The sequence below is a fragment of the Dreissena polymorpha genome, chromosome 5 (genome assembly GCF_020536995.1).
Source record: "Dreissena polymorpha isolate Duluth1 chromosome 5, UMN_Dpol_1.0, whole genome shotgun sequence".
Classification (NCBI taxonomy): Eukaryota; Metazoa; Mollusca; class Bivalvia; order Myida; family Dreissenidae; genus Dreissena; species Dreissena polymorpha.
In genome coordinates, this window is record NC_068359.1 from 35,381,050 (window position 1) to 35,397,815 (window position 16,766).

At 36.7% G+C, this 16,766-nt stretch overlaps 1 protein-coding gene and 1 long non-coding RNA gene across 9 annotated transcripts in view; one reads left to right on the top strand and one right to left on the bottom strand.

Moving 5' to 3' along the window:
- Positions 1-16,766, top strand: part of LOC127881714 (uncharacterized) — a 515,289-nt gene that overhangs the window by 60,507 nt on the left and 438,016 nt on the right. The window lies entirely within an intron of this gene.
- LOC127881606 (uncharacterized) overlaps positions 1-16,766 on the bottom strand; it is a 135,640-nt gene that overhangs the window by 6,704 nt on the left and 112,170 nt on the right. For 5 of the 8 annotated variants that reach the window (XM_052429614.1, XM_052429613.1, XM_052429618.1 and 2 more), the window contains exons 10-12: positions 15,682-15,840; positions 7,477-7,700; positions 3,515-6,859 (exon numbers count right to left, since the gene is read on the bottom strand). The exons of 1 other annotated variant lie outside the window; for it this stretch is intronic. In XM_052429614.1, the coding sequence (XP_052285574.1) occupies positions 6,232-6,859; positions 7,477-7,700; positions 15,682-15,840 (1,011 nt within the window). In that variant the 3' untranslated portion in view covers positions 3,515-6,231. Of the gene's footprint in view, positions 1-3,514; positions 6,860-7,476; positions 7,701-15,681; positions 15,841-16,766 lie in introns of those variants that run through there. 2 more of the 8 variants (XM_052429619.1, XM_052429620.1) reach the window with 2 other exon arrangements.

The following is a 16,766-nucleotide window of genomic DNA, read 5'->3' on the forward strand; positions in this document are numbered from 1 at the left end:
CATTTAGTTGTTTGTAACCTCTACGTACCCTGCCTTTCAAGGGCAGACGGAGGAGAAATGTTTATTTATTGATTTTAAAGAGCACTCGCGACGCCATTGCCTTTCATGCATAAAATGTTTTATGTTCTCTTTATCGTATTAATAATTACAGGACTCGTATTCAAATGTAAGTACCCACCGACTTAGATCAAATGTTGTATGGATAATGGAACAAAACTGATGAATAACAACAATACATGCGTGGTAGCCATTAACATAAAGCGTTCTTCATAGCTCCCCCAAAATACACCGTTTACTGGTTCTTCTCAGGAAACGGACTCGAGGGTGTTCAATAAGCCTTCGACTTTCGATACAATCGAGCTATAAACAAGGTTTTAAATAACGGTAAGTGCCTTCCTCTTCCACCTTCGGCATGGCGTCCTCTTCGATCTTCCTCAACCCCAAAGTCTGAAAGGTCTCCGCGGCGGCTTAGCCCAACCCGTGGATCTGCGTCTGACCATTCCGGCGTTCCCGCTCGTAACTCTGACCCGACGCTGCTCTTGATCCATTTGACCTTCGGCCCGAGGGCTAAAACGGTCAACGTGCGAGGACTGTGGCGAATGCTTATGACTTAACATCACACACACAAAGAACATGTAAAGATCCTGATGAACAACATAAGAACACATAAGAACATATTGCAGTGTCCATGAAATCTTGAAAAATCTGTCAGTCATTCGGACCCACTCTCTTGAAATATATGTCAGTCCGAATCAGTTTCTGTCAGTCCGACTAAACTTTAAAAGAAAAACACAGCATACATGTAAGAGAGTACCTTTTAGATGTTTTACTGTTAGGTTTAACTATTTCTTTATGTTGCCCACTTATTATGTAATTCAAATTATTATTGCATTGAAGAATTATTACTTCATCACATACACATTCAACAACTTAGGGAAAGATCTAGGTTCGCATAAGGTAAAGGTTAAGGCTAGAAGCAGCGTTAGAATTTGGAGTTGACCATACAATGATTTTTTTCAATATTAGTCCAGACAAGGGTATCCATAAGTCAAATGCATGCAATAAAGGGTTTTAGCACAGGAGTTTAAATTATTATTAAACATTATGGTAAAAATGTCAACTTTGACATAAATTCATATTTTTTTGTTGACATCCCAAAGGGACAGAAGGGGGAACCAAAATGGAACAGGTTGCATCTGTTTCCTATTTGGCTCTAGATCGTTCCCTAACATCTTTTTATTTAACTTCAATTCATGAAATTTCGCAAGTCTTAGTTAGACTCTTTCAAGTAGCACTGGAGCTTATTTTTCGTTTATTGCCAGGCTTGGCATCTTCATAAAATTTTAACAGCAAACCGTTCCACATTTTCCAACAACATTATAGATTAATTAATTTATACAGGAGTCAAAACTTTTTTTCAGTAACAACTGCATCAGGTTCAATCTCTTTACCAAGGGATTACACGCGATCTCTTTACCCAAGACTCAAAAAACAACTACCACAAAGAGTCAGAACATGTGCAGTGAGTGACTTTAATTTTGTTAGAAAGAAAAATATACTTTAAGTTTTGTATGTTGACAGCTGGTATTTTCTTTAGCTTTTGTTGGTTATGTTATTGTTTTAAATTACCAACATTAATGTTATGCATCTCTTAGCATCTTTATGAGCATTTATCAATATGCCTAGCACCGCCGAATATACCCAACATGAACATGATGAGGATTAGTGCTAGTCAAGCAAGAAATCATGTAAGTTTACCAAATTTACACGCAATAATGCCACATGTCATCGCAATATAAACATTATTCATCTTCAATTATTGTACAGAAACAAAAGAACACATACCTTTCAAGCTGCATTGCATTATCATCTTTCTTTTCAAATAAGATCAGTTGATATTAGTGAAACAACCAGCTTCTGTCTGTGTATTACGTCAACATAATTTGCGTTCAAAAACAAAAAGCAACCCTACCTTGCCTTCATTATATCGACCACTTCCTGGTGCGGTTATTAAAACGGGAAACTTTGCGCGGATTCTGGTTACCGCAATTATTCAAGCCAAGTGATCATAATTGATTCAAATATCCATTTTATCATCTATGGATTTTATTTCTTTCAAATCTGGAATGATTTACCTATGACGAAAATGGTTAATAGTAGAAGATATTAACAGTTTGGTCCATGGTACTTTACAATATCAAATGTGTTTTCGTTAAGATTTCTTTTTAAAAATCAGTAACTATTTTGTTTTATATAAACAATATAAATAAACGTTATTGTTTGAACTTCATTAACCATCCATAAAAAGTATAGGGTTTGCAAATTGCACATCAAACGCAGAGCAGAGTTGTCGTTCCATGCTCCCATATACAATCTCTGCATTCACAAGAAAATCCTTCCATGTTTGGAAGGATATATTTTTTGTTTAAGTATTACATTATGAAAAGTATAATCGTTTTCTTTGACATTTTGGAAAATATTGTATAAGATTAGGTTCATTATAAAGAAAATTCCTAAATTTAAAAAGTTAAAATAACAACGGGAAAATAATTGTACCACATGGCTCGGCTATCATCACGTGATTATAACGGCAGGGATTTGATCGAGCTATGCTGGTTCCAGTCAAATTTAAGCGCGGAGGCTGATTGTACATTACTTTCATTTACTTGTTAATTTTCATAGCAATATCATTCTCAAGACATAGTCCGCCTAGCGATCGGGAGGTTAGGAGTTCGATCTCCACTGTGTGAGCATTCTTTAGATCTCCCCCAAGTACTGGTTCTAGTCCCATGAAACGGACTCGAGAGCGCTTCAAAATTCCCTGAAATAAGCCTTTGGCTTTCTATGCAATCGAGCTTAAATAAATTGGTTTAAACTAATCTCCAGACACTATCGCTCAAATGGTCGTTGTCGGCTCGGTAACTCTGGGTACTTCTAAAACGTACCCGGCCAATTTGGACTGTACCCAAGTTTTATTCCCGCCCAAAATCCGATGTCGTAAAACGCGCCACGGAATGCGAAACAAAATTTTCCTTTGAACTAAATCTTCCTCGACATGCTTTTTTTAGTACGAGTTTCGATAATATAGAGGCCACTTTACAGAATATTGAAATAAATATGAACATAATTAATTTGGAAAAAAAAAGCCGACAACGATCAATTTAGTCTTAGAATTCCCGTGTACTTTTACTTAAGTCCAAAATTCCATCGATTTACGAATTTTGTGGAACATAACCACCGACTTAAAGGAAAAATAAAACGAGAAAAAAACACTAAAACGATAAAAAAAATTGATAACGATAGTTAAATACGAAAAAGTAGAAATACAATGAAACAAAACACGAAAACTTTAAAGTGAATTTTGCTTATTACTGATGAATCTTCTCATAAAATATATGGCTGCAATAGAAAATAAACTTATATTCTTGAGAAAATTCAATCAACAACGAAAACGTAAACCTGTTTTGTTTCATCAGTATTCTGTGGTTGACTTGCGAAAAGTAACAAAAATGCATCAATTTTATCATTGATTTATTAAGATTGTATAAGCAATAGATTTTACATAAATATCACAGAGGGGAGTTTATAAAATACTGACACAATTCTCACAGATATATCTCTAGGCTTCTAAATGTTGTAACAAGAGCATGAAAGCAAGATGATTGAATTCATGCAACATGCCTGAATTCGGTATTCATGTTAGTCGTGCTGAAGAAGCCAATTATTTTATTAAATGGACAATAATTTAATATTCTTTTCCCTTTAGCAGGCTGTTATTTATGAACAATAAACATCAATAATAACTTTCTAAAATAGACACTATTTTAACATACTTTTACGCCCTGGCATATGAACATTAAACGTCAGTCTTGGACGGAATTATAGTAGCGACATATGAGCATCAAACGCAGGCCTTGGACGGAATTAAAGTGTCTTTAAGTATGCATAATATGAATATACGCAGCAGAAAGCATTTGTTCGTGACTGAATAGTAAGTAACGTTGTAAACTGTTTTCGTTTTAAATAACACAATCAACAGAAACTTAAACCGTCAACGATAACAGGAGTAACAAGGCAAAACAAACATAGACAATTAACATTCTAATAAACAAGCATCTCAAGTGAACAAAAATAATTTGAAAACACTAACCATTAACGTTAATCAAAAATGCAATAACGTCATATTGGAATAAAACAAGGTGACAAGTTAGATACAGTGAGTATAAAATATACATTATATGCAGATGAAAATGTACACGGACACACCCACACATTCACCGCAGTGCAATAAAGGAAAGCAGGCTATCACAACCTTTACCCATACCATTCCAATAATACTGTTTCAGGTCAGACGCTCTGTGACCCGCAGAATACATGAGGAGCAAAGCGAAAAGATTTCATCACAAAGATAGCGTTTTCATCACTGGCTAACGTTATGTACATGTTCCCTGCACGCATGAACTGTTATTTTAAATAGCTGTGTTTGTTGATATTTACGCTACTTACATACATGTATATCACAAAGCTATGCTCCAGCTGCAATAAGAAACGGTCAAAACTCAAAGCGAGGCTACCAACAACCTATTCAAAGATTTGGTTTCCAGTTTCCTGCATCACAGTTGTATTACAAAACAAAGACCGATTTGAGATTTTGAAGTGCTGAACAGAACGAGATATTTTTTCATTTAAAATGACAGAAAATCTTTACCAATCTTTTTTGAAGTTCAGATACTAGTAAATTATTTTAAGAAATAAAATCTCTTCAATTAAAGATAATGAAGTATTCCTAACCAACATGTATTCTCTTCATTTGGATGAAACCTCAACAACTGTTGTACTCATGTATCCAAAGCAGGCACAATTAAAATGTAAATTTGCATAAAAATACAGTATTCTACTGCAAACAGATATACATGTACACATATAACACCCATAGTTGCTTATATATGTGTAACAAAGTGAAACATCAAATATCACGTGATCATTACAACGCTACTTCAATTAATCACGTTCCAATCGTGAAAATAATGTATATTATTTACATAAAATTAAAACGAAACTTCCAAAAAATGTATTACACGTTTTTTCCTCTGCAATCTATATCTTTTAATTTTGGAATACATAAACATAAAGTCAGGTAGTTTAATCAATTAAATTATTAACTGATTACGTTCTACTTGTTAAAACAAGCACTGGCACTTGACATGACTGGCTGCTTATTCTTCTAAAAAAGGAAACTAAATGAATGCTAATGGGCATCTTGGGAAATCTGGGCTAAATGCATGTGCATTCAGTGTCGTCTCGTATTAGCCTGTGTAATTAGCGCATGCTAATCACGAACGACTCTTTCCGCCTTATCTGGAATTTCGCCAAGAAGAGAATTCCCTTTAACGAAAAATACAATAAAAGCGGATATGTGTTCCCAAAATATCACCTTTCACGCAATGTGTTTTTTAAATACGTGAACATGTCATTATAAAATAATATACCATATACTATACACTAACTAATAAATAATCTATTATACATAAGGTTTAAAGACAACAGTCTTTTCTAAAACAAAATTCTACGGTGAAGAATGACTCAGTGAATAAATACGTAGCTCTCATATTTATAACAGAAGACGTAGCACTGTATTGCCTATGATCAAAACAATAACAAAACGTGTTGTGAAGCAAATGGCTTAGAGAGACATTTATTTCACAACATAACACCATACCACCGCTAAGACAACTGGCTGATAAAATATACAATTAACATTTACTCAAAACGCTTTCAGGTTTGTATGAAATGTCACTATCAACAGTATCAACTCTAACGACGTTCTTAAATGCAAAATAAACAATACCATTGCATCAGGAGCGATCACATATTCACTTTTTAACACAGTTATACTGCTCGAATACACATTTTGATTTTAAAACGACCAAATCGGAACAAATATCGGAACACGGAACGGTTTACATTTATTATTTCCACTGGCAACCACGTAGACATGTTAATTAAGAACGCAGACCGTTTCAAGTCACCCCACTGTCACAAAGTTACAACACAAATGAGAAAACCATTGGTTCAATATGTTATTATTTTAATGTGGCCAGTGGCAAATAACATATTTAAAAGTCTCCATTTAGGGTAATAGACAATAATCACAGCGTCATCTTGTGACTTCTGTGGTAAACCGTGTTGACCGGGGGCGTTTTTTATTGTAAGAAATTATACCGTTTTGACTCACAATAACTCGTCACTGTACTCAATTCGATACTGGAACACAGGCACGTCGATTTCGTCTTCTAACACGTGCGCAAACACGGTAAAATAATAGTTTCCTTCCTGCGGTAATGTCACATGGTACGTTTCAGCGTTATCTACGTCACGGATTTCGTGATCAATTTTTTCCTCGAGAGTGTCCGAGTCGATTTCCGGTCCAGGACCGGCGTATTCCAACTGCGGATTTACCGCCACGTTCTGAAGTAACACGGTAATACTTAATTTCCCATCGTAAGTTCTTATCACAGATTTCATATTCAGAGGGCGAATGCTAAAATTAAACATTGCAGGCCACGTTTTCACGGTACCCTCAAATACGTCAATCGTCGCGGGCTGATTCATGAGCAGCCATTTTTTATCTTTTGGAAAGTGTGATAAAATAAGTTCATCCGGCGACGTGCCAAAATAGTGTTGCTGACTGAACCGGTCCCCTTGTGCTCCATATTGTGGGTCTGCAAGCAAATAGTGACCGTCCATTGCTATAGCAACCCAGGTGTGCTGGAACTTTGGACTCTGCACCGTGTTTCCGGGAAGATAGTCAGTGCTTTTCACGTAGCCCTCCACTTTCTCACACTTCAGACCAGCTATCCTAAAATTGGTATTAAACAAATGCTACGATGCGCAATGCCTTCCAAAAAAATATACATAAAACCATTAAATGCAGTTTGGTATCATATATCTGCGTATGACGTAAATGCACTTAGGAAAATAGACTAAATAACGTAAATTCTAAGATGACGTTCACCTAATGCTCTCAATACACAAAAACCCTATTAAAAAAAATGAAATCCCGTGACTTCGTTTTTATTAAAACGGGTTTTAAAGAGTAATTACAGCAAATCGGATGTCAATTATTACACCGAATGCCAATGTTTTCGAAATGAATGTGTTTGTAAACGAGACCTTGTGAATGACCTTTTAGATTATATTGTGATTATCTATCATTTATTATTATTACGTAGAGTTAATTTCGAGAAGGTATTTTATCAAGATTACTATTACCGCATATTACATGGCAGAAACGTCAAACGGAGAACGTATGTTAGTTAAATATTTACCCCATAAATCTTTCTAAAGCAGTTAAAGGCAGTTTTTAGAAAATTGAAACTTCTACAGCCTACTGCAATTGTAATAGACCTTTTAAAGAATTTAAGATTACACAAATCATGGCAGTACATTTTTTATGAGATTACCTGAACTACTTACTTCAACATGTCCATGTACATTGACTGATATGCCAACTTCTTTTCGTGAAGCTGCTTTAACTTTCCAGACGGTGAACTCGATTTGTGTGTTGCATTCTCAAACGAGACCGGTTTTTGTGACGTCAGCCAGCAGTAGAGCGCCTGCGCCTTAGCGTTTGTAGAGTTAAGTCCCTTTGTAATGGCTGCCACAAGGCTCTTCAAATCGTTATGGTGATCAGGTAGCACCTAAAACGGAAACATAATGTTCATAAGTAAGTTAATATGTCACCAAATTATTAAGAAACTCGTGCTTACTATTCGTCGTATTTTAGTAATGCAGACGGTTCGTGAAAAACTAGATACTGCTTCTTATTTCAGATAGTTGGGTTGTCCGGATAAACATTTGTGTGTATGCGCCGTTGTTTCAAATACTGTTTCGGACAGACAGAAATTGTAATACATATACAAACAATTCCTCAAAGGTCAGTTGAAACACTAAAGACAATTAAAGGTGCACTGTCGGACCGTATTTGGTACAAAAACGAATATGGTACAAGTTTGTACCATATTCGGCCGAATATGGTACAACTGTCTAATTGTACCATATACGTATCTGCAGTTTTGGGGTAAAATGCCTGACCGAATATGGTACAAACTTGTACCATATTCGGATGAAAAATGTACCACATTCGTTCCGAATATGATACACACTCATCATCGTAATCATCATCATCATCATCATCGTTATCTCATCATCATCATCATCATCATCGTTATCTCATCATCATCATCATCATCATCATCATCATCATCATCATCATCATCATCACATCAATTATCAACACCCCAATGATCATCATCGTTGTTATCTTTACCAACACCACCATCATCATCACCATCAAAACCAACATCATCATATCCATTATCATGATCGTAATGGTGATCACAAAAGTTTTTTTTGTGATGATAATGACAGCGATGTTTTCGGTCGATAATGAGGATGTTGTGATGATGATGACGACGATGAGAATATCATCATCATCATCGGCCAATAAACATCGCCATCATCATCATCACAAATATTTTGTTATCATCATCATCATTATCATCATCGTCGGCCGATAAACATCGCCGTCATCATCATCTAAAAACTTATCATCATCATTATAACCATCATCATCGTCCGATAAACATCGCTGTCATCATCATCCCAAAACGTTTGTTATCATCATCATCATCATCATCATTATCATCATCATCATCATCATCACCACAATCATCAAACCCCAATCATCATAACCACTGTCATCATCATCACCACCACCATCATCATCACAATTTTTTTACCATCATCATCATCACAAATGTTTTGTCATCATCATCATCACATATTCATTTTACATTTTGTATTTTATAATTTGTTTCATTCAAGAGATTCAACAAACTTGTACTTTTTTCATTTATTGGTATACTGACAGGATTTTTCAAAGTAATATTGAAGAACATAGAACAGCATTTAAATTTTAATCCAACTGTAGCATTTTGACAAGACATAATATACATATATACATTCATTTTAGTAGCAGCCAAAATATCCCAAATGTGCTTCGTAAAAAGTTACCAGTAAATGAGCAAATGACAACAAATTTCCGGTAGAAGAACATAATCATCAATCACAAAAATAACATAACAGGTTTCCAAACACCGATATACATGTATATTTCACCTGTAATGTCTGTACATGACATCTATGATATCATACCAACCGATTCCACTAACACGCAAACGCAGCCATGCGTTTGCCCATTTTGGCCCCTTGATGATTTCTTATATTGCCGAAATAAGACCGCTGTTTCTGCCCGCTCTTGTTAATAGGAAACGAACGCTAACAGGATTTCTGTTACTAGTATCTAGTCCAATATCCGGCCGAATGTAAATTCTAGGTGTTTGCAAACTCATTGACCTTATTAAATCTCTAAAGGGTTTGCCGACCTTCGCCAACACAAACTGGATTGACGGGTTTGATTGTATGCAGAACTTAAAAATTTCAACTTGAATGTGAAGTGGTAACATCAGAAATGGAAAAGTCGTTCGCTTCTGTGCCCTCCTATTGTTTATCATATCTTGAAGCTCTTTCAGGGCTGAACACACAGAGACGTCACCGTTGTCGCCAGAGTCACCGTTGTCGCCGGAGTCACCGTTGTCGCCAGACGCAGCGTTGTCGCCGGAGTCACCGTTGTCGCCGGAGTCACCGTTGTCGCTGGAGTCACCGTTGTCGCCGGAGTCACCGTTGTCGCAAGAGTCACCGTTGTCGCCAGACGCAGCGTTGTCGCCAGATGCAGTGTTGTCGCCAGACGCAGCGTTGTCGCCGGAGTCACCGTTGTCGCCAGACGCAGCGTTGTCGCCGGAGTCACCGTTGTCGCCGGAGTCACCGTTGTCGCTGGAGTCACCGTTGTCGCCGGAGTCACCGTTGTCGCAAGAGTCACCGTTGTCGCCAGACGCAGCGTTGTCGCCAGATGCAGTGTTGTCGCCAGACGCAGCGGTGTCGCCGGAGTCACCGTTGTCGCCAGAGTCACCGTTGTCGCCAGACGCAGCGTTGTCGCCTGACGCAGCGTTGTCGCCAGACGCAGCGCTGTCGCCAGAGTCACCGTTGTCATACGACTGTTCTAAGCGTGATATTATGTCCTTGTACACGCGTTGATTGATACGGATACTAACGTAATGCATGCCAAATCCTTCTGGGAAATACCCCAATGCAATTGTTCCAACATCACCATCGAACTTTCCATCTGCTGACACAATTGATGAGTGTTCTAGTCCTCGGGTAGAAACTACCAGGCACTGCAAATTATATTCTCTCATAAGTGCAATGAGCGTGAGGTTGTCGCCGTATGTCCCATTCTTAGACATATTCTTAACGTATTCATCAAATGTTTCATCATAGACAAAAGTTTCATAGAAATATCCGTTTTCTACAATGTGATGGACTGCTTCCTTACGTAAAGCATCTACGTCTTTGTATATACCAATTTTACCAAGTTGATGCGATATAGCAGCAAATTGACAATTTCCATCCGGATTTGGGTCCATGGCAATATTCACCCCATCCAACAACTGCAGATTTTCATGGTGTGTTAAAACATGATAGTACTTAGTTCTGTGATTTTGTTTCTCTGAGCGGTTCTGTTTTAATGAATGTTTTTTAATTTTTCGTTGTTTCTCTAACGCAACAGTTAGGCTAGTCATGTTTTCGACCCCAACCGATTTGCTTACGAATCCAAGTTCGGGTTTGTTCGGTACTTGAAATGACACGATATAAACACCATTTCGTTTTACTTTTTCTACCTTGCCTTCGATAACATATCTTTTGGTTGGCACCCTGGATTTTCGAAAGGGATAGCGAATTAATACTGTCTCTCCTACTTTGTACTTGCTTGGGGAAGTTGCGTTTTTCAACAGCGACCTGTAAGCCTTTTTATTTGCTCGCCGTATGGTTTTCTTTATTTCACGAGAACTATGACGTTCTTTGGTAAAAACATGACTTCTTCCGTAGTAGGCTTCAAAGGGCGTGAGACCCCCAAGAACTCGTTTGAAACTTGTGTTTATGGCATAGGCTAAATCTTGAAGCCCTTCGACCCAGTTAAATCCACGTTTACTTTTTGTTGCAAATAGAATCTTGGCCTTTATAACACTGTTTGACCTTTCACACTTGCCCTGTGATTGAGGATGATACGGCCTACTATTGATCATTTTGATGTTGTACTTGTTCAACAAAAGTTTCATACTAGGGCCTTTAAATTCCAGTCCGTTGTCACATTGGATGATGTCAGGGGCAAGGTTAACCATCAACACGTCCTCTAATGCCTTTGCAACTTCACGCGAACTCTTCGTTTTCAGGGGTTTTGGCATAACGTACCTAGAATAAACGTCCACGACTTGTAGAATATAACTGTATGTGGACCCCTTGTAGCTAACACTTTGATTTTTCATGTTAATTATGTCAATCTGCCATCTTTTGCCTGGTTCCTCTTCTGTAATTGTCTTTGGCTTTGGCTTGTTTGTAAATCTCGGATACTTCTCATGGTAATACTTGCTATTGTACAGTATTTCAAGGATAGCTTGTTCCGAGAACCCCGTGTAGTTTACTTTCAGTTTGTTGTAAATAACCCTTGCTCCACATCCTTTGTTTTCCATGAACATCTTCTCAACAAATCTAGGAAGATCTTCTTTCACAAGGACTTGCTTTCCGCCACACAATAAAGAACCCCGGTCACCAAGCTCGAAGTCCTTACGTTTTCTAATCATGGCCAAACAATTATTCTCTTCAGGTGTCCGTTTCTTCACAGGGACATCGAACGATCCGTTTAAACATCTGACAATAATGTCGTACTTCGACCTGGGCAAGCACCCTAATTGCTTCCTTTTTCTCCTAATTGCTTCCTTCATCTGAAATAATATAGTAAGTTATTATACATTTATACTTCATTAGTTAATAGAGCTTGTATTGAACACCGCGTGTCGAAAACGAATGTCTCACGACATGAGCTGAGCTAAAATCACTCGTCTGATAGCTCCGCTAAAATTTACAATCCGAACTTCCGGGCAATATGCGCAATGAAAGTAGCAAGTACTTCATGTAAAGTTTCATTGAAATCCAACCGAATTCAAATTCAGGGGAAAAATAGCGGGCAAACTTATGGCGGTCAACGGACAAACGGTCTGTAGAAACCAATGCTACGTGGATGGAAGGGATATAAAGAAGGGGCCCTGGGGGCCTAGGTCGCTCACCAGAAGTCACGACTAGGCAGGGTTCGAAGGTCAAAGACCTATAAACTCCATAAAATTTAAAATGTTCAAATCTACAGATTACAGGAGCTCGATCTGATTTTGGTGGAAAATACACTTTCGAAAAAATGACTGTAGCTTAAATATTTTAGCAGTTTAGGAGTTACGCACCCGGAAGGAATGCCACGGACAATTGGATAGACGGACGGACAACTGCAAATGCACTCTGAGGGGGGGGGGGGGGGGGGGCATAAAACATAAAAATCAATGCATGTTAAAACATCAATGCATATTAAGACAACTGAAAATTAAAATTATGTACAGTACTTACTGTCAAGAATTCTTTTGAAGTTTGAAGAAAGTTTGGATTTCAATTCTTTCTAGTCGAAAATCACAACTTTTCTTGCCGACCGCCAAGTCAAATATGGTTACTGACTTCTGAGTAAGACTCGTGTGCAAAATTCCCGCCTTTTTAAAGCGGCACGTTATCAAAGAAAAAATCGGAAACTTCAAAGCTTTGTCGGCTTCTCAGCAATATGACGTCGGAACGACAAATCAACTTTACAAAGTAATGTTTAGGAATACAGTCACACCTGTCTAAAGCAGCCAGTCAAACATCCTTATTTTTGGAGAGATATATTCATTTAAAAGAGCTCAAAATCTCTTAAATCGGATTTTGGTGAAAATACACTTTCGAAAAAAAAAGTTTTAAAAATTTGAAAATTGCTAATAATGAACTCCACGAAAGTATCTGGCCCGCCCGGGAATCGAACCCAGGCCGCCTGCGTGCCAATCTGACGCGCAACCGACTGAGCTAGCCGGCGAAACAATTACACAACCAGCAAAATCCATGTAAAGTGTGGTTAGGTTAGCTGTTTCTGTTACTGCTAGTTACGACGACGACGACGACGATGATGATGATGATGATGATGATACTTTTGTCACTTCCAATATTAGGTTAATACAATGTATTTGAGTTTGAAAAAAAGTTTACACATCGGCAGACTATTTCATTTATTAAGAAATACATAATTTATGTACCATATACGTAGGCCATTTTCATTTTTATGAGTTTTTTTGGTATGTACCAAATACGTTTTGGCGAGCATAGAAAAACTTATTCCAACCGAATATGGTACAATGTTTGTACCATATTCGGTCGAAAATTGTACCATCTTCGGTCCGAGTATGGTACATTTGTACCATATTCGGCCGAATATGGTACAAATGTACCATATTCGTTTTTGTACCAAATACGGTCCGACAGTGCACTATACACGAACAAAATTAAATTGTACTTTACACGAACAAGAAGCTTTATCAGAACGCTCCAGATTTAAATAGGTTGAAATATTAACAGTACAACGAATCATCTAAGAACAGTATTTATAATCATGTCTGTTTCAAGTTTGAACAAAAACAAATACTCTGTAACTGGAACACCAATAGGTAATAGCTTTAAGCAGTGGACGGATTTTGTTCCAACAAAAAGATAGTTATATAGTATTGTCTGACATGCTATCACTGTAGATCTACTTTGCCAATAAATGGTCCATAATTTTTTCATTACCGATGTAAATAATTTTGGTTAATTAGATAATCAACATATCATATGTTGATTATCTAATTAACCAAAATTATCGCGTTCCAAATATCAGATATTAATTTTGCTTGTACTCAATCAATCTGACATTCGAATGTTTGATTTTTGAAAGCATAACGCTCACTCTACCATTTTGTTAACATAATATATTGAATTAAACCGACATAGCAAATCTTTGTGAAGATTTTAGTTTGCTTTATTCACTCTGACACGAAATTAATAAACGGGTATTTATGGGCGCGCATAATCCGTTTGAAATTCTTTCCATCATTAATGATAAAAATATAAAAGAAAATCATATTAATGTGCATAAACAACTATTATTTAAGTCTTTACATTTTTTTACATGTAGAGCAAATACATTTCTATTGAGAATTTAATCAATGCAAACATACCACTGAAGTTTTTTTTAAAGAAAACAGGTGCGTTACATAAATTTGGCATATGTTCATATCCGGTAAGTTTATGTGAAACAGCGGTATATTGTGTTATTGCGCTTTCACTGGCTTTGATGCCAGTCCAGAGAACATTTTAGTATGGCTTTTTGCATAGACCAACAAGATTGTCTTTTGGATACTTCGCATTTGTACACAGCTAATGGATTTGAAAAAGAGTGCAATCATTTATTAAAAAAATAAGTTTATTTTAAAATATTAATTATGCAATAGTGAGGGGTGACACACGACTTTACGATAAACCTTGTTAATGGCTAGTAGCAATTTAATTTGCACACAAATATGACCTCGAGGAATTACGTATGCAAGACCAGAAATTTAAGGCCAATATTCGTGTATGATTTGTTAAAAATATTGACAAGAACGATTTGGTTAAAAATAGTCGTAATCCTTTAATGTGCGTCTAATATTGTTTGATGCCCCGTTAGGAAAAATAGTTGCTAATGGATGGATTATTGAAAAGTTTCATTCTGCTGTTAAGGTGACCCGATTTGGTAAAGCCGAAAAGCGTTGAACGGAAAACAAGAATCAGAAACAAATGGGGAAATAAAAATTCTAAAATAATTTGGTCATGGTCAAGTCGCTATAGTAAACTGGGTTTAAGATTGGTCATTATGATACAAGTGTCGATGAGCAAATAAACCTTCTAATCGGTATCGTTTGAGAAAACATTAAGATAATCCTTTATGTCAATTTTGTTTTTATGTCATACAACACTCCACAAACTGTATTTTTATAAAACCAGCATTAAAAATAATTTCAGAATGTGTGACCCATTGAACCTCTAATTCAATTTGCATTTTATGTACAATGCATGTTCTGACGCGTGACTCACTGTTGTTGCTCATAGGCAATTAAAATGAACACCGCTCTCAGAAAACGGGGCTTAATGCATGTGCGTAGTGTCGTCCACGATTGCCGCACAGGCCTAATTAGGGACGACACTTTCCGCCCAAAACATGATTTTCCCAAAGAAGAGACTTTCTTAAAACGAAAAATACCATTAAAGAGACAAATGTCGTCTCTGATTAGCCTGTGCGTACTGCACAGGATTTTCTGGGACGACACTTTACGCACATACACTAAACCCCGTTTTTTTCGACGACAACAACATTGTTTAGTTATTTTGCTTCCGGTTAGCGCTGTGCTAATTAAAAAAGTAAAACAGTGTTGGCGACGAGTGTAATGGGTATACCTATTTATTCACAACGGCAGATATTTTGCCAGACAACTTCTTTGATCAGAATATAGTTATGTTATTTAAAATAAGGACAAAGTGAAAATACAATCTGAAACCATACCATCTGAAACCTTACAATCTAATCCAAACATCGACACAATACAAAAACAAAATGGTTTCTCAACCGCCATATTTTCTGATTACCTTGGAAACGGTTTCCACCATTTCCTGGCAAGAGGTAGTGATGCTGGGCTCGTCCAGGTCTCGTTCCTTGTTGTGCTCGGAGCTGGAATAGCTAGCAGACGACATGCTGACCGCGATGCCGCTGTCGGGTCGGCTCCGTACCGTCATCTTGGACCCCAACTAGATGTCACGAGAGACGTACGAACTTAGTTTCAACGTGTTTGTTTTTATAAAAGCCTTGATCTGTGAAACTTGGGCTTAATGCAAGAGCGTTAATTGTCGTTCAAGATTAGCCAGTGCAGTTCGCACAGGCTGATCAGGTAAGACAATTTCCGCAATTAATGTCAGTTTTTGTTTTCAGATAGTCTCTTTTAAACTTAAATCAAGTTAAGCCGGGAGGATTCGTCCCTGATTAGCCTTTTTGGGGTGCACAGCTTATCTAGGACGACACTTTTTGCACATGCATGAAACCCAGTTTTCATAGAACAAGGCTCATATGATCGTGCTTATGTTTTCAAGTTTTCAAGTTTATTTGAACATTACATCCAGAAGGTCAAAAGCCCAAGTGGAAAAATTAAGCGTACAGTGTTTACATAGTAAATAATCATGATTATACAAAGTAATAATACGTACAATTTCAACAATACATATATTAATAATTTTTACATCAACTAGGTCTTAATATGAAATAATACTTCATACTTAACCAAGTAACACAATTCATGCTTTGTACATGTTTGATAATTGTAGTACAATACATGTACATGTACGCTGTAATATTGTTGTATATATATATATATATATATATATATATATATATATATATATATATATATATATATATATATATATATATATATATATATATATATATATATATATATATATATATCAATATGCACGATAATGTTAATTATGTGCAATTGAATGACCCTCATGCGTAGATAATCGTACAGATTAAGAGTTTTGGCTGGGACGAGTTTTTGCTGAATTATGGCCCTTTGTTTTCCCTTTTTTCAACTTATATATAGTTATATTAACCCAATATGAATATGCACAATATGAACAAATAAACGAACACGAACAAATCATTTTAGTCAGATATA